Source organism: Pristis pectinata, chromosome 14 (genome assembly GCF_009764475.1).
Source record: "Pristis pectinata isolate sPriPec2 chromosome 14, sPriPec2.1.pri, whole genome shotgun sequence".
NCBI classification, from domain to species: Eukaryota; Metazoa; Chordata; class Chondrichthyes; order Rhinopristiformes; family Pristidae; genus Pristis; species Pristis pectinata.
Window position 1 is genome coordinate 49,627,590 of NC_067418.1, and position 27,845 is coordinate 49,655,434.

General features: G+C 57.1%; 1 protein-coding gene across 1 annotated transcript in view; it reads left to right on the top strand.

Annotated features, from left to right (window-relative positions):
• mybpc3 (myosin binding protein C3) overlaps positions 1–27,845 on the top strand; it is a 62,794-nt gene that overhangs the window by 13,187 nt on the left and 21,762 nt on the right. The window contains exons 6-22 of the mRNA XM_052029716.1: positions 38–86; positions 3,443–3,502; positions 4,362–4,366; positions 6,036–6,221; positions 7,058–7,190; positions 7,563–7,565; positions 10,851–10,975; positions 11,766–11,871; positions 13,854–14,020; positions 14,740–14,905; positions 17,163–17,269; positions 20,084–20,113; positions 20,219–20,358; positions 23,703–23,862; positions 24,470–24,574; positions 25,576–25,764; positions 26,364–26,498. Coding sequence (XP_051885676.1) covers positions 38–86; positions 3,443–3,502; positions 4,362–4,366; positions 6,036–6,221; positions 7,058–7,190; positions 7,563–7,565; positions 10,851–10,975; positions 11,766–11,871; positions 13,854–14,020; positions 14,740–14,905; positions 17,163–17,269; positions 20,084–20,113; positions 20,219–20,358; positions 23,703–23,862; positions 24,470–24,574; positions 25,576–25,764; positions 26,364–26,498 — 1,866 coding nt within the window. The remainder of the gene's footprint in view (positions 1–37; positions 87–3,442; positions 3,503–4,361; positions 4,367–6,035; positions 6,222–7,057; positions 7,191–7,562; positions 7,566–10,850; positions 10,976–11,765; positions 11,872–13,853; positions 14,021–14,739; positions 14,906–17,162; positions 17,270–20,083; positions 20,114–20,218; positions 20,359–23,702; positions 23,863–24,469; positions 24,575–25,575; positions 25,765–26,363; positions 26,499–27,845) is intronic.

Below are 27,845 nucleotides of genomic sequence, written 5' to 3' on the forward strand. Positions count from 1 at the left end.
TTGTCTGTATATTAACTTTGGCTTGTTCTAACCCCAGATGCACCAATGCAAGAGGAATTAGACATTCTGTCTCAGTTCAGACGCACGTAAGTGATCCTCTGTTAATCTGAGCTGTTGAAACCTGATTTAACAAAGCAGATGGCCCAGGACCGTGGACCGCCCACTGCCCCGACTCTCTTGAGACCCAGACGCGGCTGGTCTCTACCTCCCCAGGGGTCTCCTGTACTGTCACACCCTTGTGGCCCGGCGATTGGTGCTGTGGCAGTGGTTAATGTGGGCAGTCCCCCACACAGGCCGTGCTGAGTCCCGCTACATTGGGAGGCTCTGTCCTTCGCTCCAACAGGGCAGCGGTGACCTGTCTGTCCACGTGGGGGTCTATTGGTTCCCTTTATCCATCACAGCCCCCTCCACCCACCCACCCACCTGTAGGGCGACCAGAGCCTTCAGTTGCACAGCTGCCCATTGTACCTGCCCTGCTCGCCCACGTTTGGTCAGTCGCCTGACCTGGTTAGGGATCAGTCGGGGGCCAATCTGCGTGGTGGGATTCCAGGTGCAGTGCCCCTCCCCGGACTCGATCCCAGCGGCCCGCCTCGCGGAGACGTTTTAACCTGTGCTTCGAACCACCCGTCTAGGAGCCTGTCGTCGGTGGGAGCCCAGGGGCGGCGGAGGACCAGCGGCAGGTAGTACTGTTTGCAGCAGAGCTCGAGGACCCCCTTTAAAGGGGAGCAGCCCAACCCCTCCTCAACCTCAGCCTGACGCCTCCTGATTGGCCGATGGTGGGCACACCCATGGGGGCCACTTGCCCCCTGGCCGAGGTTGTGGCCCCTTTAAGAAGCTGGGGCTCTGATCTGCTCAAACGGAGATCCCAGAATCTCTCCCACCTCTTGGAGTTCTGGGACAGGGCTGGATTCTGGGGCATGATGGAGTGCTCACGATGACCACACAGCCACTGTAGTAACTAACGTACACTTGGTACCTGCCTGCCCACCCCTCCCTCACCACCAACACTCCCTCACCCCCCCACCACCCCCACAACCAAATTTCTACGCCTCCTCTCCCTCTCCCCATTTCTACTCCCCCCTCCCTGTCACCATTGCCCCCTCTCCGTCCCACTAAGCTCCCTTCCCACCCCCTTCACCCCTCCCCACTCGATTTCCCGCCCTCCACTGCACAATTCCCGTGGCACTCTAATCCATGCTCACACACCGCCATCCGGCACTTTCACTATTCAGTCATTGTGTCTGTTAGTGAAGAAACCCTTCCCCCTCCTCCATTCCCCTCCTCCCTTCCCCCTCCTCCCTTCCCCACTCCCCTCCCCCATACCCTCCCTTCCCCACATGTGGCCCTTCAGAGAAACCCACCACCTGTCCTCGGTGGAGGAGCACAAAGTGCCCCAGGAGGGGGCAGGGTCCACGGGACGGGTAGGGGGTAATCCATGGGACGGGTAGGGGGCAGGGTCCACGGGACGGGTAGGGGGTAATCCATGGGACGGGTAGGGGGCAGGGTCCACGGGACCCTTTACCGGTTCAGGAACGAGACCCCGAGGTGAGCTGCTCCGTATCGACCGCCAACGACCTCCGATCAACAGCCTCACCTAGACCCAAACCACAGGCGGATGTTCGAAAGGAAACAACTGCTCCCCCTCCCCCTCCCCCTCCCCCTCCCCTCTCCTCTTCACCATCCTCTCCCCTCTTCTCCACCCCCTCCCCTCCACCTCTTCTCCATCTCCCCCCTCGTCCATCTCCCCCCTCCCTTGTCCACCTCCTCCCTCCCCTTTTCTCCACCTCCTTCCTCTATTTTCTCCTTCCCTCCTCGCCCATCCCCTCTCCCTCCCTCCTCAGCACTGTGAGGAGGGAATCAGGCAGTAAACGCTGCAAGGTCACGCAGCTGCGCCCACGCTGTGTGTCCACCTGGCACAGGCCCCTGGCCTGTTTTATTCAGACTCTGCTGACTCATTAACACCAACGCCTGTGTCCTGTGCCTGGCTTGCCCGCGAGGGATTAACACTTTAGCACCAGCCATCAGGAATGTGGGCCAGAGTGCAAGGAGCCAAGCACACACAGCTGTGACCAGCGCAGGGCACCCTGTGCTGAAAAAGGCAGCAGGGCAAGCCTCAAGTGGCATCTGGGGAGAGAGACGGGAGTTGGCGCTTTGGGTTGACGACCCTTCATGGGAACTGGGAAGTGTTCGGAAAGAGGGTGCGTTTTAAATTACAGTGAGGGGCAGGGAGAGAGGATCAGGGGGATGCCTCCAAACTCACCCTAAGGCAGACCTTCACCGGCGACCTGGGTTCAATTCCGGCCGCCGACTGTAAGGAGTTTGTACGTTCTCCCTGTGTGTCTGCATGAGTGCTCCGGTTTCCTCCCATGTTCCAAACCTGGGGCGTGATGGAGTGCTCATGATGACCACGCAGCCACTGTAGTAACTCACGTACACTCGGTACCTGCCTGCCCACCCCTCCCTCACCACCAACACTTCCTCACCTCCCCCCTCCTACCCACCAACTTTCTACTCCCCCTCTCCGTCTCCCCATTTCTACTCCCCCTCCCTGTCACCATTGCCCCCTCTCCGTCCCACTAAACTCCCTTCCCACCCCCTTCACCCCTCTCCACCGGATTTCCTGCCCTCCACTGCACAATTCCTGTGGAATTCTAATCCATGCTCACACACCGCCATCCGGCACGTGAACCCCCAGCAAATTCTCAGTAACGCAAAAAGACGCATTTCACTGTGTGTTTCGATGTACATGTGACTAATAAATAAATATCTCTCTAAATATCTGCTTTCACCTTCAAACACAGGCTCCAAATGTAGAGTGTGTACTGTGTCGCTGTACGCGGTACACACTTCCGAGCTTGGTGTTATGAGGTCGGTAGGTATTTTGAAGCTGAGGCACAATGAACAATGTGCCAAGTGTCCCACACAGTCTCTACACTGGCCCACCACACACTCCCAGGGCAGGGGCAGTGTAGAGGGAGCTTCACTCCGTGTCCAACCCATGCCATCCTGCCCTGGGTCTGTTTGGGACAGTGTGGAGGGAGCTTCACTCCGTGGCTGCACTTCAGCCCCACGCTGCTGATCTACGGTGACTGTAGATCATCAGCGTGGGGCTGACGTGCGGCCAGAACTTGAGCAGCAGCCCCTTCAGATAGGCGGAGAGGGGCTGCACCCACGCAGCTCCCTCTACACTGTTCCCAAACAGACCCAGAGAAGGTTAGACATAGGTTCAAGCTCATTCCCAGGGCATGGGTGCGACACGGAGTGAAGCTCCCTCTACACTGCCCCTGCCCTGGGAGTGTGTGGTGGGACAGATCAGGCGGAGTGTGTGAGCAGCACTGCGAGCTCTCCCTGACTGGTCAGCCGATGCTCAGGGGATGGGAGCAGCTGTGTCCCAGGCCGCACCATCCCGACCTTTTAACTGCCCCCTGATCTCTCCCTGCAGTAGCACCGACGTGGGAAAGGAAGCCGGAGAGCTGGACTTCAGCGCCCTCCTGAAGAAGAGGTGAGCTCGGAGATAGTCTCCCTGACTGGATCTGGGGGTGGGGTGCGGTGGGGGGCGGTGTGGAGGGTTGTCTTTCTTGAAGAACAGGCAGGACAGCCTGCAGGGATTTGAGAGAGGATTAGTGGCTGTTGTGAGAAGGGGCTGGCCCTTCCTTCCTTGTCCGATTCTTTTCCCCCTTTGCGCAGGAGGGGTGATTCTGGGGTCAAGGCCACCATCTTCTTCCTGACCCCTTCACTCTCCCAGCCGTGTAAGTCTCACCGCTCTTCAGTGGGCAGCACCTGACACTGACCAGCCAGGGCAGGCACGGTAGCAAAGTGGTTAGCACAACGCTGTTACAGTGCCAGCGACCCGGGTTCAATTCCAGCCGCTGTCTACAAGGAGTTTGTACGTTCTCCCCGTGTGTCTGCATGGGTTTCCTCCGGGTGCTCCGGTTTCCTCCCACATTCCAAAGACGTACGGGTTAGGAAGTTGTGGGCGTGCTATGTTGGCGTTGGAAGCGTGGCGACACTTGCGGGCTGCCCCCAGAACACTCTACGCAAAAGAGTACGGTACGGCGCGGTAGCATAGTGGTTAGCACAACGCTATTACAGTGCCAGCGATCGAGGTTCGATCCCCACCGCTGTCTGTAAGGAGTTTGTACCCTCTCCCCGTGTGTCTGCGTGGGTTTCCTCCGGGTGCTCCGGTTTCCTCCCACATTGCAAAGACGCACGGGTAGGTTAATTGGGTTTGAAATGGGCGGTGCGGACTCGTTGGGCCCGAAGGGCCTGTTACCGTGCTGTAAATAAAATTTAAAAAAATTAAGATGCATTTCACTGTGTGTTTCGATGCACATGTGATTTTTAGGATTTTATTTGGGAAGAGATTGTGGGCGGTGTTAAGGACAGGTTCACCCATGGTCACTGAGGCCCGGTTCTGTGTGCTGGGACCAGCAGGGGCTGTGTTCTTTCTCCTTCGTCATGTGGATTCATTTCAGACTCATGGTTTTCTGTTTTCATCCCGGAACCTCTGTCGGCGCTTCTGATCTTGGCACCCCTGCCCCAACCCTGTACACCTCCTGGTCCCACTCATCAGAGGGTAAGCCCACTCCCCCAGTGATCTCATCCCTCCCCTCTCCCCTCTCCCCTCTCCCCTCTCCCCTCTCCCCATCTCTCCTCTCCCCTCTCCCCATCTCTCCTCTCCCCTCTCCCCATCTCTCCTCTCCCCTCTCCCCATCTCTCCTCTCCCCTCCATCTCCCTCTCCCTCTCTCTCTCTGCCCTTCTCCCTCTCTTTCTCGCTCTCTCTTTCTGTCCCTCCCTCACTCACTCTCTCTCCCCCCTCTCTCTTTCTCTCCCCCTCTCTCTCTCTCTGACTGCTCCCTATCTCCCTCACCCTCATTCTGCCCCTCCTTTTCTCCATCACTGCCCCCTCCCTCTCTCTCTTTGCCTCTGTCTCTCTGCCCCCTCCCTGCCCCCTCCCTCCCTCCCTCCCTGCCTCCTCCCTCCCTCCTTCCACCCCCCCCTCCCTCCCTGCCTCCCTCCCTCCCTCTCTGCCCCCCTCCCTCTCTGCCCCCCCTCTATCTGCCCCCTCCCTCCCTCCCTCCCTCTCTGCCCCCTCCCTCCCTCCTCCCTCCCTCCTCCTTCTCTCCCTCCCTCCACCATCCCCCACCACCTTCTCCCTCCCTCCCTCCTCCCTCCTCCCTCCCTCCTCCCTCCTCCCTCCCTCCTCCCTCCTCCCTCCTCCCTCCCTCCTCCTCTCCCTCCCTCCCTCCCTCTCTGCTCCCTCCCCTCTCTCTGCCCCCTCCCCTCTCTCTGCCCCCTCCCTCCCCTCCCTCCGCCCCTCCCTCCCTCCCTCCCTCCGCCCCTCCCCCTCCCTCCCTCCGCCCCTCCCTCCCTCTCTCCCTCCCTCCGCCCCTCCCTCCCCCTCCCCCTCCCTCTCCCCCCCTCCCCCTCCCTCTCCCTCTCCCCCCCTCCCCCTCCCTCCCCCTCTCCCCCCCTCCCCCTCCCTCTCCCTCCCCCCCTCCCCCTCCCTCTCCCTCTCCCCCTCCCCCTCCCTCTCCCTCTCCCCCCTCCCCCTCCCTCTCCCTCTCCCCCCTCCCCCTCCCTCTCCCTCTCCCCCTCCCCCTCCCTCTCCCCCCCCTCCCCCCCCTCTCCCCCCCTCCCCCCCTCTCCCCCCTCCCTCTCCCTCTCCCCCCTCCCTCTCTCCCTCCCTCTGCCCCCCCTCCCTCTCTCTCCCCCCATCCCCCTCCCTCTCCCCCCCTCCCTCTCTCCCTCTCCTCCTCTCTCCCTCTCCCCCTTTGCCTCTCCCTCACTCTCTCTTCTCTGCCCCTCACTCTGCCCCTCCCCCTCCCTCCCTCACTCTGCCCCTCCCGCTCCCTCCCTCACTCTGCCCCTCCCTCCCTCACTCTCTCTCCCTCTCCCTCTACCCCCTCTCCCTCCCTGTCTCCTTCTCTGCCCCTCCCTCTCTCTCTGCCCCTCCTTCCCTCCCTCTCTGCCCCTCCCTCCCTCCCTCTCTCTGCCCCTCCCTCCCTCCCTCCCTCTGCCCCCTCCCCCTGAGTGACGGTGTCCGTGTGCCCCAGGGAGGTGAAGGTGGAGGTACGGCCGGAGGTGGACGTGTGGGACATCCTGCAGAAGGCGCCGCCCTCCCAGTACGAGAAGATTGCCTTCCAGTACGGGATCACCGACCTGCGCGGCATGTTGAAACGGCTCAAACGCATGAAGAAGGAGGAGAAGAAAAGTACAGGTCGGTGTGTCGGGTGGCGGGGGGAGGTGGTCAGTGTGGGGGGATGGGAGGTCGGTGGGGGGGGTGTCAGTGGTGGGGGTGGTCAGTGGGTGGAGGTCAGGCTGGGGTTGGGGGCTGGGAGGTCGGTGTGGGGAGGGTCCGTATGTGAAGGGGAGAGAGGGTCAATGGGGGAGGCAGTGTGGGGGGGCAGGGTAGGGGTTTCAGTGTGTGGGGGGGTCAGTGTGGGGGTGGCGGTGTTCAGTGTGAGGGGTTGGTTGGGGGGGTCGGTGTTCAGTGTGGGGGGGTCGGTGGGGGGTTGGGAGTGTTCAGTGTGCGGGAGTCGGAGTGGAGGGGGTGTTCAGTACGGGGGTTCTCGGTGTGGTGGGGGTGTTAGCGTGTGAGGGTTGGGGTTGTCAGTGTGTCGGGGTCGGTGTGGGAGGAGGGGGGGGGTCAATGTGTAGGGGGGTCAGTGGGGGGTCATTGTGGGAGGGTGGGGGTCAGTGTGGGTGGGTTGGGGTTGTGTTGGGGGGGTCAATGTGGGAGGAGAGGGTCGATGTGGGAGGAGGGGGTCAGTGTGTAGTGGGGTCAGTGTGTAGGGGGGTCATTGTTGGGAGGGTTGGGGTCAGTGTGGGAGGGTTGGGGGTCAGTGGGGGAGGTCAGTGTTGGGGGGTTCAGCTTGTGAGGGTTGGAGGTCAGTGTGTGAAGGGGGGGGTTCAGCTTGTGAGGGTTGGAGGTCAGTGTGTGAAGGGGGGGTTCAGCTTGTGAGGGTTGGAGGTCAGTGTGTGAAGGGGGGGGGTCAGTGTGGGGGTTGGGGGTGTCAGTGAACGGGCCATTCCCACCAGACCTTCCCCCTGCAGCCTTTCTGAGGAGGCTGGACACGGCCTACCAGGTGGACAAGGGCCAGAAGATGAAGCTGGTGGTGGAACTGGCCGACCCCAACGCCGAGGTGAAGTGGATGAAGAACGGCCAGGAGATCCAGGTCAGCGGCAGGTGAGGAACCGGTGGGGGTAGGGGAGGAGCAGGCGGTGGTGAGGGACCTCACGGTGGGGGGGGGGGGGAGGCGGAGCTGGGGAACGAACACTGGGAGATGGGAGTAGGGGTGATGGGAAGGCCTGTCACAGTGGGGGGGTGTGTGGAGCGTGGAGTGTCAGACCAGGTGTGTTTTGGGGAGGGGGAAGAGTCGTTGGTATCGAGGAGGTTGTGCTGTGATGCTTTGGGTACGGCGAGGTTGAAGGGGAGGGGGTCAGCCTGTCAGCATTGTGTCACTTCCTAATTTCTCTCTCTCTCTCTCGTTGTCTCTTGCTCTCACTGCTCCGACGTGCGTCGGACCCCCGACTGGCTCTAATCCGACCATCGATGCAGCAAGTATGTCACTCCTGTCTGTTCATTAGCTTTGTGTATACTGGTATATTGTTCCCATCCTCCCCTCCCGCTCCCCCCCTTCTCCCCCTTCTCCCTCCCCCCTCTCCCTTCCTCCCCCTCCCCCTTCCTTCCCCTCCCCTTCTCCCTTCTTGCCCCCTCCCCCTTCCTCCCCCTCCCCTCTCTCTCTTCCCCCTTCCTTCCCCTCTCCCCTCTCTCCCTTCCTCCTCTCTCTTCCTCCCCTCTTCCTCCCCTTCCCCTCCCTCTCCCTCCCCCCTCCCTTCCTCCCCCTCCCCCTCCCCTCTCTCCCTTCCTCCGCTCCCTTCCTCCCCTCTTCCTCCCCTTCCCCTCCCTCTCCCTCCCCCCTCCCTTCCTCCCCCTCCCCCTCCCCTCTCTCCCTTCCTCCCCTCTCCCCTCTCTCCCATTCCTTCCCTCCCTCCATCCCCTTTCCACCTCCCCTCCCCTTCCCTGCTACCTGGTGAGTGTGGTATGTGACACACCGTGCCGCTGCTGCCCGTGTCTCTGGGGGGGAGCGGGGGGTGTGGGGGTGGGTGGGTGAATGCACTCAGTGTCCATTCCCTGCACTGGGATCTCCACTTTGGCAGGGAGAAGGGAAACGCAGAAAGTTGTGTGAGTGGAGAGGGACAGTAGAACGCTGCTGTGCTGTGGGATCAGGGTCCGTGGACAGGACTGTGGGATCAGGGTCCGTGGACAGGAAGCACGTCATTAGCGTACAGGGACAGTAGGTAGTGAGGGGGGCTCATGGTTGGTTGGGCTTTATTGCAAGGGGGATGGCGTACAAACATTGGGAAGTTCCAGTGCAACTTTTCCGGCCGCAGGTGAGACCCACTTGGAGTGCTGCTGACAGTTTAGGTCTCGTTGTTGGAGAAAGAGACGGTGTAGAGAAGGTTCACGGGATTGTTTCTGGGATGGAGGAGTTGTTGTATGAACAGGTTACGGCTTCACTGACCGGAGTATCCGAGAATGAGAGGTGACCCCATTGAAACGTGTGACGTTGTGAGGGGCACTGGTGGAGTGGACACTGGCAGGCATGTCTCAGAATAAAGGATCATCTGTTCCACGCAGAGATACGGGGAATTTATTCTCTCAAAGAGGTGTGAAGGCGGAGTCGTTGACTATATTCCCAGCGGAGACCAATGGATTTCAGCTGCAGTGGGAGTCAAGGGGTGTGGGGCAGGAGGTGGGGGCAGCTGAGGCCAAGACTGGGTCAGCCGTGATCTGACTGAGTGGTGAACAGGCTGCAGGGTCAGTGATGTACCTACCCCTGCTCCTGATCCCCAGATCCCCAGAGAGGAGACTGGTCCTAGAGAACTCAGGTACCAGGAAGCTGGGGCGTGCAGACTCCATGTGCGTTTGTGGAGTGCGTGCGTGTGTGTTTGTGGAGGGAGTGTGGTTTGCTACATGCCTGTCAGATTGGGGCGATGGTATCTGTGAGTCAGGGTACAGTTGGGGACTGTGTTTGGGAGTGTTGCTGGGTTTGTGGGAGGACGGTGGTTGAGAATCAGGTTTATTATCACTGACACATGTCATGAAATGTGTTGTTTTGCGGCAGCAGTACAGTGCAAGACATAAAGATTACTATAAGTTTCAAAAATAAATAAATAGTGCAAAAGAAGAATAACGAGATAGTGTTCATGGACCGTTCAGAAATCTGATGGCGGAGGGGAAGAAGCTGTTCCTGAATTGTTGAGTGTGGGTCTTCAGGCTCCTGTACCTCCTCCCTGATGGTAGTAACATGAAGAGGGCATGTCCAGGACGGTGAGGGTCCTTAATGATGGATACAGCTTTTTTTGAGGCAGCACCTCTTGAAGATGCCCTCGATGGCGGTGAGGGTTGTGCCTGTGATGGAGCTGGCTGAGTCTACAACCCTCTGCAGCTTCTTTCGATCCTACACGTTGGAGCCTCTGTTCCAGGCGGTGATGCAGCCAGTCAGAATGCTCTCCACCGTACATCTGTAGAAATTTGCAAGAGTCTTTGGCGACTTACCAAATCTCCTCAAACTCCTAACGAAGTAGAGCCATTGGCGTGCCTTCTCCGTGATTGCATCAATGTGCTGGGCCCAGGATAGATCCTCTGAGATGTTGACACTCAGGAACTTGAAACTGCTCACCCTTTTAGAGGCTCCAATGCGTAGGATTGAAAGAGGCTGCAGAGGGTTGTAGACTCAGCCAGCTCCATCACGGGCACAACCCTCCCTGCCATCGGGGACATCTTCAGGAGGCAGTGCCTCAAGAAGGCAGCATACATCATTAAGGACCCTCACCACCTGGGACATGCCCTCTTCACATTACTACCATCGGGGAGGAGGTACAGGAGCCTGAAGACCCACACTCAGCGATTCAAGAACAGCTTCTTCCCCTCCACCATCAGGTTTCTGAACGGTCCATGAACCCATGAACATTACCTTGCTGACTCCTCAATGAAGACTGGTGAGTGTTCTCCCGACTCCCCCTTCCTGAAGTCCACAATCAATTCCTTGGTTTCGCTGACGTTGAGTGCGAGGTTGTTGTTACGACACCGCTCAACCAGCCGATCTGTCTCACTCCTGTACGCCTCCTCATCACCATCTGAGATTCTGCCAACAACAGTGGTGTCATCAGCAAACTTATGGATGGCATTTGAGCTGTGCCTAGCCATACAGTCACGAGTGTAGAGACAGTGGGCTAAGCATGCATCCCTGAGGTGCACCTGTGTTGATTTTCAGCGAGAAGGAGATGTTACTCCCGATCCGCACTGACCGTGGTCTCCTGATGAGGAAGCCAAGGATCCACTTGCAGAGGGAGGCACAGAGGCCCAGGCCCAGATTAGTACTGAGGGGATGATGGTGTTGAACGCCAAGCTGTAATCGATAAACAGCAGCCTGACGCACGTTTTGCTGTTGTCAAGGTGCTCCAAAGCCGATTGGAGAGTCAGTGAGATTGTGTCCGCTGTAGACCTGTTGTGGCGTTAGACAAATTGCAGATGGTCCAGGTCCTTGCTCAAGCAGGAGTTAATTCTAGCTATGACCAACCTCTCAGAGCTCTTCATCACAGTAGATGTGAGGGCTACTGGGCGATAGTCATTGAGGCAGCTCACCCAGCTCTTCTTGGGCACTGGTATGATTGCTGCCCTTTTGAAGTAGGTGGGGGTCGGGTGGCATTGGAGGGGTGGGAGGCGGGGGTGATACCTCTCCCATCCACCCATCTCTCTCTCTCTCTCTCTCTCTCTCTCTCTCTCTCTCTCTCTCTCTCTCTCTCTCTCTCTCTCTCTCTCTCTCTCTCTCTCTGACAGGTTCATCTTTGAGAACGTTGGAAACAAGCGTATTCTGACCATCAACCACTGCTCGCTGGCGGATGATGCGGCCTACCAGTGTGTGGTGGGCGAGGAGAAGAGCATCACCGAGCTCTTTGTACGGGGTGCGGAGAGACCCCCCTCCCAAACCTCAACCCCCAAACCTCAAACCCCACCCCCAAACCTTAACCCCCAAACCTCAACCCCCACCCTCAATCCCCACGCTCAACCCCCAAACCTCAACACCCACCCTCAGCACCCACACTCAACACCCACCCCATCTTCACCCTCAAAACCCACCCTCAACACCCACCCCATCCCCAAACCACCTGAACCTGGGCCTCGTAGTGGCTGTAGTGGAGGTGTTTATGGGAAGGGTGGTGTCTGTGGGGGAGGGTGGGGTCTGTAGCGGGGAATCTGGGGGAGGGTGGGGTCTTTAGTGGAGGGGTCTATGCAGAGGGTGGGGTCTGTGGGGGTGGGGTCTGTATCGGAGGGGTCTATAGCGAGGGTGGGGTCAAACTCCACCCTCAACACCCACCACGACCCCCACCCATACTTAACACCCACCCCATCCCCAAACCACCTGAACCTGGGCCTCGTAGTGTCTGTAGTGGAGGTGTTTATGGGAAGGGTGGTGTCTGTGGGGGAGGGTGGGGTCTGTAGCAGGGGTCCATGGGGAGGGTGGGGTCTGTGGCGGGGGGTCTGGGGGAGGGTGGGGTCTGTAGTGGAGGGGTCTATAGGGAGGGTGGGGTCTGAGGGGGTGGAGTCTAGCGGAGGGGTCTCTGGGAAGGCTGGGGTGTGTGGGGGTGGGGTCTGTAGCGGAGGGGTCTATGGGGAGGGTGGGGTGTGTGGGGGAGGAGCAGGGTCTGGGCATTGACCGTACCAGTGCTGACCCCCCTCTGCTTTCCCTGGCAGAGCTCCCTGTGCTGATCGTCCAGCCGCTAGAGGATCAGGCAGTGATGGTGGGCGAGAGGGTGGAGTTCGAGCTGGAGGTGTCCGAGGAAGGGGCACTGGTCAAATGGTAAGGTCTGCTGCACAGTCGGCTGTTCCACTGCCGTGAAACTGTGCAGATCCACGTTACAAATCCATCACTCCTGTACGAGATCTTTCTCTTAATTCTGAGTCAGGATTGGGTGTGACCTGGAGGGGAACCTACAGGTGGTGGTACTCCCGTGTTCCTGAACCTTTCCACAGTTTGGTCTTTTTTTTGTCTTTTGACACTCCCCTTTAATTGCCCCTTCCCTTTAAATCTGGCGCCATTGATACCCCTGGTGTTGGAGGGGGAGTTTTGTGCTTCATTAATGCCACATGTACCAAAATACAGTGAAAAGCCTTTGTCTGCGCGCCATCCGTACAGATCATAACATACATGAGTACATCAAGGTGGGAAAAAGAAAAACAGAATGCAGAATATAGTGTTACCGTTACAGGGAAGGTGCAGTTAGAAACATTCAAAACCTACAGCACAATTCAGGCCCTTCGGCCCACAAAGTTGTGCCGAACATCACAAGATCAAAAGACAAAGCAGAAGTAGGTCATTCGGCCCATCGAGTCTGCTCCGCCACTTCACCATGAGCTAAACTATTCTCCCATCTAGCCCCAATTCCTGGCCTTTTCCCCATATCCCTTGGTACCCTGGCTAATTAGATACCTATCAATCTCCTCCTTAAACACCCCCAATGATCGGGCCTCCACTGCTGTACGTGGCAACAAATTCCATAAATCCATGACCCTCTGGCTAAAGAAATTTCTCCTCATTTCTGTTCTAAATGGGTACCCCCTCATTCTAAGACTGTGGCCTCTAGTCCTGGACTCACCCACCAAGGTAAAAACAACTTAGCCACATCTACTGCCCCACATGTCCCTACCTTAGAAATTACTAGGCTGACCCATAGCCCTCTATGTTTCTAAGTTCAGGTAGACAGCAAGGTGCAAGGGCCATGAGAAGGTAGAGTGGGAGATAAAGAGTTCATCTTTAGCGTACAAGGGGTCCGTTCAAGAGTCTGAAAACAGTGGGGTAGAAGCTGTCCTTGAGCCTGGTGGTGCATGTTTTGTATCTTCTGCCCAATGGTGTCGTCCAGAAATCAATTTCCCTTCCCGTCCGCTGTAAATAACACAGTGCCACGAGGTCGATTCAAACAAATACCTTTATTAGCAGTGCACCGCTAGGAGAATTCTCTTCAGCACTCACTAAGAGTCGCTTCCCGAGTTCTCCCCGAACAAAGGGCAGACAGACATTTATACAGGAATTGTCACACATCCCATGCAAACGGCGCCGCGAGTTTCGATCAAGCTATAGAGATCCCGAGGCAGCTATCACACCTTTTGTCTTAGTGTAATTGAGTTATAATCAAGGCTTTCAAAGGCAGGTATCACCCTTCATTGTTCAGACCAAGTCTTCACCTCGATGTTAATTACACTCAGTATCGCCACCGTCTGACATATCGGAATGGTCCGTTTTCCGAAACAAAGGCAGTTAACATACTTAACATTCCAACCTAACTAGTGGGTCAGCAGCTTGCTAGTCCTTGCTAAAGAAATATAAGTGCATATATATATATTTTGTTTGCCAGTTATAGGTATGGTTGCAATTCTTAACCCTTCACTTCCTCAATGGGAGGTGGGCAGAAGAGATACTGTCTGGGGTGGGAGGGGTCCTTGATTATGTTGGCTGCTTTCCCGAGGCAGTGGGAAGTGTACACAGAGTCCACGGAGGGGAGGCTGGTTTTTGTGATAGACTGGACTACGTTCACAACTCTCCAATTCCTTGCGGTCCCGGGCAGAGCAGTTGCCGTACCAAGCTGCGATGCATCCGGATAGTGGTGCATCTGTAAAAAAATCGGTGAGGGTCATTGGGGACATGCCGAATCTCCTTAGCCTTCTGAGGACATAGAGGTGGTCTGAGGAAGTGGGGGAGGGAGTTCCCTGGGGTTGGAGTGAGAGGGAAGGAGGGACAGACTGTATCTGTTGACTTCCACCCCACCCCCCCGCCGTCACTCACAGGGAGCGGAACGGCCAGGAATTGAAGCGGGAGGAGACCTTCAAGTATCGCTTCAAGAAGGACGGCAAGAAGCACACGCTCTTCATCAACGAGGCGTCCAAAGAGGACGCAGGTCACTACACTGCCAAGACCAACGGTGGCGAGTCTGTGGCTGAACTCCTGGTGCAAGGTAACCGAGTGCTCTCCGGCACGTCCTCGACATATTTCCCCACCTGAAGATAAGATTTATTTATTAGTCACATGTACATCGAAACACACAGTGAAATGCATCTCTTGTGTGGAGTGTTCTGGGGGGCAGCCCACAAGTGTCGCCACGCTTCTGGCGCCAACATAGCATGCCCACAGCTTCCTAACCCGTACGTCTTTGGAATGTGGGAGGAAACCGGAGCACCCGGAGGAAACCCACGCTGACACACAGGAAGAACATACAAACACCTTACAGGCAGTGGTGGGAATTGAACCCGGGTCGCTGGGGGCTGTAATAGTGTCGCACTGACCGCGACGCTACCCCAGGGTCATCTACCCCAGGCTCGTCCCCTGTAGCTGGGCCAGCGGGCAGGGGGTGAGGGAGCCTCTCCCCAGCCGAAGGAGCCCACGTCACTGATGGCAGCCGCACTTTCTCAACCAATTGGTCTCATGTGAGTTCGGATCCTGCCATGACAGGTGGGGATCTCAACCCTCAAATAAAGCTGCAATTTGAACGACATGACGCGGGCAGGATCTGAGGATCATACAACCGTGTCCTTGAGGGGCAGAGATCTTCTGCCCCCACCCCCCCCGCCCCCCCACTACCCCCATCAGACTGTGAGTGACCACTTGGTCTCAGTGTCCATTCACCCATCTCTCCCTCTGCTTCCCCCACCCCATCCACTCCTGACCCACCTGCAGAGAAGCAGCTGGAGGTGTACCAGAGCATTGCGGACCTGACGGTCAAGGCCAAGGAGCAGGCGGTCTTCAAATGCGAGGTGTCCGACGAGAAGGTGAAAGGGGAATGGTTCAAGAACGGTGCGGAAGTGGAGCCCAGTGACCGGCTGCAGGTCACGCACATCGGCAGGTGAACAGGGGAGGTGTGGGGGGGGGGCAGTGGGGCAGGGGGGTCTGGGGGTGTGCAGGGCAGCAGGGGAAGACTGGACCAGGACCCGTGGTCTCTGTGCTTGAGGGCAGCGGCTGGGTGATAGGCTGGGGAGGGAGCTCCCATCGGGGGTCAGGGGGCGGGGATCTGAGCGGTGGGCTGGGCAGTTCACCATCTGTGGGCAGGGACTGGGAACACCGCGGTCTGGGAGAGGGGACGGAGCAGCCGAAGTCTCGGATCAGTGGGAAGACTGCTGGAGATCACTGCTACTTCCCCCTCCCAGGAACCTCGACATCACTTCGGAAGGTGAATCCCACAGACAGGGCTGGCATACTGGCTGTGGATCTCGGCACGGGCTCCGTACAGCCTGTGCTATTACAGTCAGATACACACTGTGACAACTGTTCCCTTCTGCCCTTTGAATCCTGCTGTATTACTATCAGATACAGGCTGTTACAGCACCCCATATTACAATCACACACTGTTACACACAACATTACAGCCCACCATGTCCCACCTAGTGTAGAATGTTGCTGTAGTTTACAGCAGGATATAGACAGGATGCAGACCTGGGCTGAGAAGTAGCAGATGGAGTTCAACCCGGATAAGTGTGAAGTGATACACTTTGGAAGATCGAATTTGAATGCAGAATACAAGGTTAATGGCAGGACTCTTAGCAGTGTGGAGGAACAGAGGGATCTTGGGGTCCATGTCCATAGATTCCCCAAGGTTGCCGCGCAGGTCAATAGGTTTGTTAAGAAGGCGTATAGAGTGTTGGCCTTCATTAGTCAGGGTATTGAGTTCAAGAGCTGCGAGGTGATGTTGCAGCTCTGTAGAACTCTGGTTAGACCACACTTGTAGGATTGTGTTCAGTTCTGGTTGCCTCATTATAGGAAGGATGTGGAAGCTTTAGAGAGGGCGCAGAGGAGATTTACCAGGATGTTGCCTGGATTGGAGAACATGTCTTATGAGGATAGGTTGAGTGAGCGAGGGCTTTTCACTTTGGAGAGAAAGAGAATGAGAGGTGACCTGATAGAGGTGTACAAGATGATAAGAGGCATAGATCGAGTGGACAGTCAGAGACTTTTTCCCAGGGTGACAATGGCTAACATGAGGGGACATAATTTTAAGGTGATTGGAGGAAGGTATAAGGGGGACGTCAGGCGTAAGTTTTTTACACAGAGGGTGGTGGGTGTGTGGAACGCACTGCCGGCAGAGAGGTTGTGGGAGCAGATGCATTAGGGACATTTAAGAGACTCTTAGATAGACACATGAATGATAGAGAAATGGGGGGCTATGTGGGAGGGAAGGGTTAGATAGACCTTACAGCAGGATAAAATGTCGGCACAACATTGTGGGCGGAAGGGCCTGTACTGTGCTATAGTGTTCGATGTTCTCTCTCAGTAGAGCTTGGCCCACAGATGTCATTCAGACACACACTGTTACTGTCAGGAACACACTATTACTATTACAATGTGCTGAGTTTCTGTTACACTCACACTGTTACAGCCTGTTGCTTTACTGTCAGTCACACAGTATTACTGTCAGGCACTCACCATTACACTCCCACTGTATAACTGTCCAGCACAGAATCTTGCATCCTGCTGCAAGAGACACTGTTACAGCCCATTGTTTTACTGTCAGACGTACATTATTACAGCCTCCTGCATTAGTGTCAGGCACACACTGCTACAGCCCTCTGTTATCACAGTCAGTCATGGTCTGCTAAAGCCGACTGTATTACCATCAGACACAATGTTTCTGCCTGTCGTAGTCGTTTCAGACACACACTGATACAACCTGCTGTTTTACTGTCAGGCACACTTTACAGTTGCTGTATTACACAGCCAGACAAAGACTGTTGCATATTGCAGTTACAGCCTATTGTATTACTGAAAGGATAAGGTATGAGCAGTACACAACGGGCTGTAACTCTGTGATATGCAACAGTCTTTGTCTGGCTGTGTAATACAGCATCTGTAAAGTGTGCCTGACAGTAAAACAGCAGGTTGTGTCAGTGTATGTCTGACAGGACTACAACAGCCTACTGTATTACTAAAAGGGCAAGGAATGAACAGCTACAGCCCGTTGTGTTGCAGTCAGACACAAACGGCTACAGCCCATTGCTGTATTACCGTCAAGTATGCACTGTTACAGCCTGTTGTATTACAGTCAGACACAGACTGTTAAGCCTGTTGTGTTAATGCCCGATGCCCGTGTCTCTGTTTGTGCTCTGCAGAATCCACAAGCTTGTCATTGACAACGTGAGGCCAGAGGACGAGGGGGATTACACCTTTGTCCCTGATGGGTTCGCCTTCAACCTCTCGGCCAAGCTGAACTTCCTGGGTGAGGTGTCCGAGACCGGAGGCGCAGTGCGGGGGAGCTGGTGCAGGGCGCACGCTGTGCCCGGCTGGCCCAGCGAGGAGGCAGTGCTGTGGAGCGCGGGGAACGGGCTGACCTCGGCCCACGCTGTACCGACAGTTCACACGGCACAACCCGGTGGTGGGGGGGGGGGTGGGGGCCTATTGTCTAGGGAGCAGGTCGTGTCCACATCCGCTGGGAATGTTTTGAGGATGTAACCGGGAGTGAGATGAGGGTGTGATCGGGCCTTCGGAAAGCTTTGAGATAACCATGGAAACGTAACACGTTGTTTGTGCTTGGGGTTAAGGTGGAGGGAGAACTTGTCGGCTGATGGGAAACAGGGAAGGAATAAAATAATTTCTCCGAGGGGCAGGCAATGATTAGCAGGGTACCATAGGGATCAGTGCTGGGACCCCAACCGGGAGGTTTTTTACCCAGAGAGTGGTTGGTGCATGGAATGTGCTGCCTGGGGTGGTGGTGGAGGCAGATACGTTGGTCAAATTCAAGAGGTTGTTAGATAAGCATATGGAGGAATTTAAAATAGGGGGATATGTGGGAGAAAGGAGTTAGATAGTCTTAGGCGAGGTTTAAAGGTTGGCATAACATGGTGGGCCGAAGAGCCTGTATTGTGTGGTACTGTTCTATGGTTCACAGGAGGTGTTAATGATTCGGGTGAGGATATTAAATGTAACACCTCCAGCTGGCAGATTACACAGCACTGGGTGGGGAGGGAGAGGCTTGAGGCAGACGCAGTGAAGCCCACGGTTGACTTGTGGAGGTAGAGGGGGTGTGCGGGCACATGGCAGAGGATAAATGTGAGGTCATCCACTTTGGTGGCAACAACAGGGAGTGGGGTTAGTAGGTGAAGGGCGCCAGGTTGGGAAAGGGGAGAGGTACTGAGACCGGCACCAGCTGCTGAAGGCAAGGATCAGGTGCAGCAGGTCGAGTGAAAAGGCAAATGGTACGTTGGCCGTCATAGGGAGAGGATTTGTGTTCTGGAGGTGTGATGTCTTGCTGCAGTCGCACAGGGCCTTGGTGAGACAAGATAAGATCTCTTTATCAGTCACATGTACATCGAAACACACAGTGAAACGCATCTTTTGCGTAGAGTGTTCTGGGGCAGCCCACAAGTGTCGTCACGCTTCCAGCGCCAACATAGCACGCCCACAACTTCCTAACCCGTACGTCTTTGGAATGTGGGAGGAAACCGGAGCACCCGGAGGAAACCCACGCAGACACATGGGCGAGAACGTACAAACTCCTCACAAACAGCGGCCAGAATTAAACCCAGGTCTCTGGTGATGTAATAGCATCACACTAACCGCTGCACCGCCGTGCCTGATATTGAGTACCGCATATCGTGTGCAGGTTTGGGACTCCTTGGTCTGAGGAAAGATGCTCTTTGTTCTGGAGGAGGTACGGAGAAGGTTCACCAGACTGATCCCTGGGGTGACAAGACTGATGTATGAAGTGAGATTTTGGGGTCAATTAGGCTTGTATTCACCAGTGATTAGAAGACTGAGAGGGGTTCTCTTTTGAAGCTTGTAAATTTCTGATGGATGGGTCATACTAGTTACAAAGATATTTCGGATGTGGGGGGTGGGGTTGCAGGACCAGGGTCACAATCTCAGGATAAAGGGGTAAGTGATTCAGGATTGAGATGAAGTGAAGTTTCTTCTCCCAGGGAGTGGTGAACCTGTGGGATTCTCTGCCACAGGCAGGCACGGTGGTGTAGCAGTTAGCATAACCCTTTACAGCGCCAGCGACCCGAGTTCAATTCCCGCCGCTGTCTGTAAGGAGTTTGTACGTTCTCCCCGTGTGTCTGCGTGGGTTTCCTCCGGGTGCTCCGGTTTCCTCCCACATTCCAAAGACGTACGGTTTAGGAAGTTGTGGGCGTGCTGTGTTGGTGCCGGAAGCGTGGTGACACTTGCGGGCTGCCCCCAGAACACTCTACGCAAAAAGATGCATTTCACTGTGTGTTTTGATGTACATGTGACTAATAAAGAGATCTTATCTAATTGAAGCCAGGTCATTAAATATATTTACAGAGGAGTTAGATATTGTTCTCTGGGCTAGAGTCAAAGTCGAGTTTATTGTCATATGCACAATTTCAACGGAAGATTTACTTGCAGCAGCATCACAGGCACATAGCATCAGATAAGCAGCAATCACAAGAAAAGCATAAATTATAGACAATTTTTACAAGAAGGAACACAATTAGAATGAAACAAACAGTCCACTTTAGTGCAAAGTGATCAAAGTGGTCACAGTGTTGCTACACTGGGGCAGTGATTAGGGTTGTGCCGGTTGGTTCAAGAACCGAATGGTTGAAGGGAAGTAGCTGTTCATTCATAACGTTGAACAATATAACACAGTACGGGTCTTGAACCCGGGGGTGTGGGACTTCAGTGAGCAGTAATACATTTAAAAATGTATTAATGTAGGAGCAGAGTAAGTGACTGGTTGATAATCAGTGCAGACTCAAAGGGCCCATTTCGGTGCTGTATCTCTCTATTCCTCTGAATATTCATACTGGGTGAGATGGGAGGAGGCTGGTGTGGAGCAGAAACACTGGAAGGCACCAGATGGGCTGAATGGTTACCGAATATGGACTGCATGGTGGGGCAGACCGGAAGGGGCGAAGGGCCTCTCCTTCTACTCTGTTTCTGTGCATGCGTGAATCGGGTTTGGGGCGTCCGTTGAGTGGGTGGGATATTAACGGATGGGTGGCACCGTCACGTGGTTTCTAGCCTTGCATTCACTTTGTACTCATTCTCTCCCTCCTTCTGTCTTCCCCAGAGGTGAAAATCGACTACGTTCCCCGACAAGGTACACTCTTTACACTTCCTGTGGCTTCCCTCCCTGGTTGTCGTCCGTTGCCCGGACCTCCTGCCCGGCTCCTGTGCTAACGGAGGTGTTCCCTGCTCTCCACAGATCCTCCCAAGATCCACCTGGACTGTTTGGGCAGCATCCCTGATGCCACCATTGTGGTCGTGGCTGGGAACAAACTGCGGCTGGACGTGCCCATCAGCGGCGAGCCAGCTCCCACTGTGGTCTGGACCAAGGCGGACAAGGTAGGCTGGGGTGGTGGGGGGGGTGGGGGGGGTGTCCCTGGGCACAGGTTGTTCGCAGATCACCCGTTGTTGGGGGGGGGGGGGGGGGGGAGGAGGGGAGTTGCTGTGGCACTCTCAGTGAACCACAGGCAGTGGTACTAGTATTGGCTTATTATTGTCACTTGTACCAAGGTAGAGTGAAAAACTTGTCTTGCATACTGTTCGTACAGGTCAATTCATTACACAGTGCAGTTACATTGAGTCAGTACAGAGTGCATTGAGGTAGTGCAGAGTGCATTGGGTTAGTGCAGGGTGCATTGGGTTAGTGCAGGGTGCATTGAGTTAGTACAGAGTGCATTGAGGAAGTACAGGGTAAAAACAATAACAGCACAGTAAAGTGTCATAGCTACAGAGAAAGTGCAGTGCAATAAGGTGCAAGGTCACCTTTATTGAGGTGAGGTCTACCTTGTGGTCTCAGATGGGGCTCCTCGCTGTGTGGAGAACACATCACAGCAAGCTTTCCAAAACTCCGTGACCAAGCTGTGGATCCAAGCCACCAGAGGGACCACCGTCCGTCAACTCGCTTGCGCCGTTAAGCGGAGAGCGGCTGAGCTCTGGGGGCTCTTGAGGGGAGCTCGGCTGGAGGACGACGAGCGCTGCCCCAGGGTTCACCGTCCACCCCCAATTCGGTCCGTTCCCCTCCCACGTATACGCAGGCACGCAGCCCAGACACCCAGACCAGCCGCAGGAAGGATGTTATGGCACAGGAAAGATTCATGAGGACGTAGCCGGGACTGGAAGGCTTGAGTTAGCAGGAGAGGCTGGATAGTCTGGGACCTCAGAGGTTTATAAGGTGGCAGTCTTTGTTCCAGGGTTAGGGGAGTCTAAAACTTAGAGGGCATGGGCTTAAAGTGAGAGGGGAAAGATTTAAAGGGATGTTAGTGGAACCTTGTCCACACAGAGGGTGGTGGGGACGTGGGGCGAGCTGCCAGAGAAAGCTGTAGAGGTGGGTACAATTACAGCATTTGAAAGGTACTTTGACGGGTACATGGATAGGAAAGGTTTAGAGGGGTGTGGGCCAAACGCAGGCAAATGGGACTGGCTTGGATGGGAATCTGGGTTGGCCTGGTCTAGTTGGGCCAAGTGCTTTATAACTCAAGGACAAACATGCACAGGCATGTGTATACACACACACGCGTTCAGAAACACACACATGTGCAGAAACACATGCACATGTAAACAAACATGCAAAAGTGACAACAAACAGTACCCACGCTGGGCGCTGGGCACTGGTGAGGGACCCGTCTACACCAATGTCACCCCACCGGCCGCACATGATGCAGCTGGTGGTACGGCTGGCTCACAGCTCAGTGACCCAGGTCTGTCTGTGTGGCGTTTGTGCTGTGACCGCGTGGGTCTTCCCCTGCGGCGCTCCTCTTTCCTCCCACATCCAAAGGCGTGCGGGTTGGTAGGTTAACTGGCTGCTGTAAATTGCCCCCCCCCCAACCCCCCCATTGGGGTGTGGGTGGGCAGCAGGAGCTCAATGAGGGCAGTTGACGGGAATGTGAGAGAGAATCGGTCAGGTGAATGGGGAATGGGATTGAGCAGCTGGGGGCTGGCATGCACTCAATGGGCCGAATGACCTGCTTGTGTGTCATTGTGAGTGAAGGTTGTGAGCAGTGGAGTGTCAGAGTGGCTGAGGGGAGGGGTGTGGTTGGCGAGGGGTGAGGGGGTGGGGGTGTGGGGTGGAGGGGTGTGGCGGGGAGGGGGAGGGGGTGGGGGAGGATGAGGGTGTCAGGAGGGGTGTGTGGGGGTGTGGGGGAGGGGGTGTGGGGTGGGGGAGGGTGAGGGTGTCAGGAGGGGGGTGTGGGGTGGAGGGGTGTGGTTGGGGAGGGGTGAGGGGGTGGGGGAGGATGAGGGTGTTAGGAGGGGTGTGTGGGGGAGGGGGTGTGGGGTGGGGGAGGGTGAGGGTGTCAGGAGGGGTGAGGGGGTGGGGGTGTGGGGTGGAGGGGTGTGGTTGGGGAGGGGTGAGGGGGTGGGGGAGGATGAGGGTGTTAGGAGGGGTGTGTGGGGGAGGGGGTGTGGGGTGGGGGAGGGTGAGGGTGTCAGGAGGGGTGTGTGGGAGGGGGTGTGGGGTGGGGGAGGGTGAGGGTGTCAGGAGGGGTGTGTGGGAGGGGGTGTGGGGTGGAGGGGTGTGGTTGGGGAGGGGTGAGGGGGTGGGGGAGGATGAGGGTGTCAGGAGGGGTGTGTGGGAGGGGTGTGGGGGAGGGGGTGTGGGGTGGGGGAGGGTGAGGGTGTCAGGATGAGGGTGTCAGGAGGGGGGTGTGGGAGGGATGTGGGGGTGTGGGGGACGGGGTGTAGGGTGGAGGGGTGTGGTTGGGGAGGGTTGAGGGGGTAGGGGAGGATGAGGGTGTCAGGATGAGGGTGTCAGTAGGGGGGTGTGGGAGCAGTGTGGGAGAGGGGGTGTGGGGGAGGAGGAGTGGGTAGGGGAGGGGTGAGCGGGTGTGGGAGGGGTGAGCGGTAAGGGTCCGGGGGTGGGGTTTGTGGCAGGACCAGGGACAAGGCCTCAGTTGCCCCAGTCCTGAGACAGGGCAGTTGGGGCCGATTCCAGTGTGAGTGTTGCCTGCCGCCCTCCCATTGTCTGACACCCTCCCCTAGCGTCACCCCCACTCTTCAATGCCCCATCCGCCCCCCCCGGACCCTCTTAATTACCCCTCAATACTCCACCTTACCCCTCCCACAGTTGCGGATACCCCTGATCCACCCACTGATATCCCACCCACTCTCCCCCCCATCGAGCCACCTCCACCCCCATGTGTTGACTCCCTCCCTGCCACAGTGAAGCTCTGTTGATGAAGGTCTGTCCGTGAGGAACCGACTGATGAAGTGAACACCGTCGTCATGTTGCACAGCACAGAAACGGGCTCTTCGGCCCATCGAGTCCATGCCGACCGCCAAGCACCCATTTGCACCAACTCAACACTGATCCCTTTGTATCCTGCCGCTGTGTGGAGTGTGGACCCCCCCCTCCCTGTGTACCCCTGACCCGTGGAGGGATATCCTGAGCAGAGGCAGCTGGCGTGGTCTGGGGTCTGGTGTCCAGGGTCTGCATCCCGCCGGGGCAGAGGTCTGTATCCCTCACCGCGAGGGGCTGGGGGGTCCGTGTCCCACACCATGAAGGGGTGGGTGTCCAGTCCCTCACTGAGAGGGGGCGGGGGGTCCAGTCCCCTCACCCCGAGGGGGCGGGGGGGTCTAGTCCCCTCACCCCGAGGGGGCGGGGGGTCTGTATCCCTCACCGTGAGGGGGTCCGGACCCTCACCGCAAGGGTCAGGGGTCCGCATCTCTGACTCTCTCTCTGTGCGCAGGCAATCACAGAGATGGAGGGGCGGGTGCACGTGGAGAAGCACCCCGACCACTGCGTCTTCATCCTGGAGGGGGCAGAGCGGTCGGACCAGGGGGTCTACACCGTGCTGGTGCAGAACCCGGCGGGGGAGGACCGGGCAGACATCACCGTCAAAGTAGTGGGTGAGTACCGGGTCCCCGGAGGCCGGCGGCGCCTCTACACCACCAGGCGGAGGAGGAGCGTTCGGGTGGTCCCAGGAACCCCGAGCCCATGTATCGGGCCCTGTGTGAGTGTCACCCCAGACCCGCGCCGCTCACCCCTCCTGCACCCGCTCACCCCTCCTCCACCCACGCCCTCACCCCCACGCCTCTCCCGACACCCTCACCCCTCACGACCCACACCTCCTCCCTCACAGCCCCCTCCTCAGCCGGACCCACAAACTAAGCGCCCCCCCCCCCCCCTCCCCATCCCCATCCCACCCCAAAGAGCAACAGCTGCCAGGTAGCGGTGACCAGCCAATCCCAGGAGGGGCCTTCGGTGTTTGGTGGGAGTAGAACATCTTCCCCCACCTCCTCACTCCCCCCTCACTCCAGCACTGCTATCCCACAGGACACAGCCTGGCCCTCGCCCTCTCTGCACCAAATGCAGCAGCCAAACTTTGAGCTACATCCCCACCGTCAACCCACCCAGCACTCCGTGCCCCCGTCCCACCCCCACACAGCCCGCCCTTCCAGCTCCCCCTCCGCAGACCACAGGCCGACCCTCTCACCTTCCCTGTTGCTTCCGCAGATGTCCCCGACCCACCAGAGGCCCCGCGGGTGCTGAGCTTGGGAGAAGACTGCTGTACGATACAGTGGGAGCCGCCGGCATTCGATGGGGGGCAGCCGGTGCTGGGTAAGGGGCCAAACGGGCCAAACATGTCGGGACAGGGAGGGAGTGCATGGCCAGATTACTCACCCTCGCTCCCTTGGCCTTCTCTTGTTTGCCCCTTCCCCTCACGTATGGTCTCTACACCCTCTCTCTCTATCTTCCCCCCTCCCTCTCTCCCCCCTCTCTCCTTCACCCTCTCTCTCCCTCTTTCTCTCTCTCCCCTCCACTCTCCCCCTCTCCCCCCTCTCCCCCCTCTCCCCCTCTCTCTTCCCCCTCCCCCTCTTCCCCCTTCTTCCCCTCTCCCTCCCCCCCTCCCTCCCCCTCCCTCCCCGCCTCTCCGTCCCTCTCTCTCCCCCCTCTCCCCACTCCCTCTCTCCTCTTTCTTCCCCCTGCCACCTCCACCTTCCCTCTCTCATCTTCCTCTCCCACACGCACCCTCCCCCCCACACGCCCCCCCCACACGCCCCCCCCACACGCCCCCTCCCCCTCCCACACGCACCCTCCCCCCCACACGCCCCTCCCCCCCACACGCACCCTCCCCCTCCCACACGCACCCTCCCCCCCACACGCCCCCTCCCCCTCCCACACGCACCCTCCCCCCCACACGCCCCCTCCCCCTCCCACACGCACCCTCCCCCCCCACACGCACCCTCTCCCCCCACATGCACCCCCCCCACACGCACCCTCCCCCCCACACGCACCCTCCTCCTCCCACACGCACCCTCCCCCCCCACACGCACCCTCTCCCCCCACATGCACCCCCCCCACACGCACCCTCCCCCCCACACGCACCCTCCCCCTCCCACACGCACCCTCTCCCCCCACACGCACCCCCCCCACACGCCCCTCCCACACGCCCCTCCCCCCCACACGCACCCTCCCCCTCCCACACGCACCCTCTCCCCCCACACGCACCCCCCCCACACGCCCCTCCCACACGCACCCTCCCCCTCTCACACGCCCCCCCCCCCCACCCCCCCCCCCCCCCCACACCCCCCCCCCCCCCCCCCCCGTAACTCTGACAGGATACGTCCTGGAAAGAAAGAAGAGGAAGAGTTACCGCTGGATGAGGCTGAACTTCGACCTCTGGAAGGAGACGCAGTACGAGGCCAAGCAGATGATCGAAGGCGTCCTGTACGAGATGAGGGTCTACGCCGTCAATGCGATCGGCATGTCCCGGCACAGTCCTGCCTCGCAGCCCTTCGTGCCCATTGGTGAGCGTGGACCCCCGGGAACGGGGTGGGGCTGGGGTCCCCAGGGAGAGACGTCCCTCTCACCCTTGGAGGGAGGCAAGACCGGGAGTGTGATCCGTGTACTGGCAGAGTCACTCAGCGCGGAAACAGGCCCTTCGGCCCACTGAGTCCGTGCCGACCATCCACACCAATCCCATCTTACCCTCACCGCGTTCCTGTCATCTCTCCCCAGGTTCTAACGCTCACCTGCACAGTGGGTGCCTTTTACAGCAGCCAGTGAACCTACCGACCTGCACCTCTCCGGGATGTGGGAGGAAACCAGAGCACCCAGGGGGGAGGGAAGCCCACACAGTCACAGGGAGAACGTGCAAACTCCACGTAGAGGTCAGGATTGAACCTGGGTCCCTGGCGCCATGAGGCAGCGGCTACGCTGACCTTATTGATCAGCGGTTCTGTGTCTGCCCGTCTCGGGGGTGGTGGGGGGTGGGTGGGGTAGCTGTAGAGTGACTGGCGTCCCCTTCCCCTGTTCCCGGGCGGATCGTTGGGATTCAGTGGGAGATGGGACGAGAGGGGGCGGTCCCTCACACCCTTTGGTCTTGATGACGGCACCTTTACTGCAGCTCCCACCAGCGCGCCCACCAACCTGACGGTGGAGGATGTGACCAACACCACCATTGCCCTGAAGTGGAGAACCCCAGAGAAGGTTGGGGCGGCAGGGCTGGATGGATACCTGGTGGAGTACTGCAAGGATGGAAGTGAGTACCAGCACACTCAGCCCATCTGTGCACACTTACACCTGTGCACGCACACACACACATACATGTGCACAGATACATGTGTACACATGGAGACACACACTCACACAAACACATACACAGACAAGTGCGCGCAGACACTCACACACACACACACACACACACACAAGCGTGGAGGTTCCTCCTGAGTTCTCAGCTTGCATGATTTCACACTGCTCAACAGTAGACTGATTTTCAGGCGTTCAACTTGCACACACTGCTCACTATTAGATTGGCTTCTGGGGTTTCAGTTTACACACCAACACTGCTCACTATTAGACAGAGTCTGATGTGTTAATGTAAATCATATGAAGCTCAGCATTTTCACAAATCTGAGGTTTCAGTGTAAACACCATCACATCGTTCACTGTTTGACCATCCTCAGTTATCAGTTGGCACAAACTCACACTGCTCACTTTTAGATCAGTTACAAGTTGTCACTCGAAGGGTGTGCACATATTCATGGACTGTACACTTTCATACCTGAGGTATTGTACGGGGGATATGTGTATACACAGATGTACACACACACACACACACACACACACACACACACACATCACTATCAGACTACAAGGGACAGTCAGTGTGTACTCACTATCAGACTACAGGATGGTGTGTTGCACAGTGCTTGGTACATCTCACATCTCAGTTTGACTGCAGGTTTGGTAGGGGATACAACACAAGCTCACGCCTGCTGCCAGCTACCTGGTTGAGCTAAGGTATCACATAGGGCAGTGAACGGATACACCTGCTCACAAACTGCTCACTGTGGTACCGTGCAGGTCTGTGCACACACTGTGTGTTTGTGAAATGTTTGGTAGTGCCTGTTGGGTTAGTATCGTCTCAGTCGGTGGACACAGAAACTGCCCAAACTAGTCAAAAGGTTATGTGGACACAACTGCACATTAATAGTGTGTGAGAGTGTCAATTGGTACCTAATTATCAGTCTAATATCAAGTCAGGAAACTATTATGCAGGATTATGGTATCGCCCAGTCACTGTCTGTGGGCTGGTATCACACAGGATGCATACACGTACCTCTGCCAAAGATGAGTGATACTGTGTAGGACACATTACAGTCATTGTCAGCATTCGTGGGAGGATTGTCTTACTATTGGTAGCTCAGCAGTGCCCAGGAGTGTGGACAGGGGGTACTATACACAGGCAGTTCAACATCAGACTATTTTACACACCTGTTTTCACAGTTATAAACTCATTTACTCAATGCTGCTGTGTAAACACACACAACAAAAGTGGTTGCACGTTCTAGGAGTCCGTTATAATTCCCACCAAGCATGGCCTGTT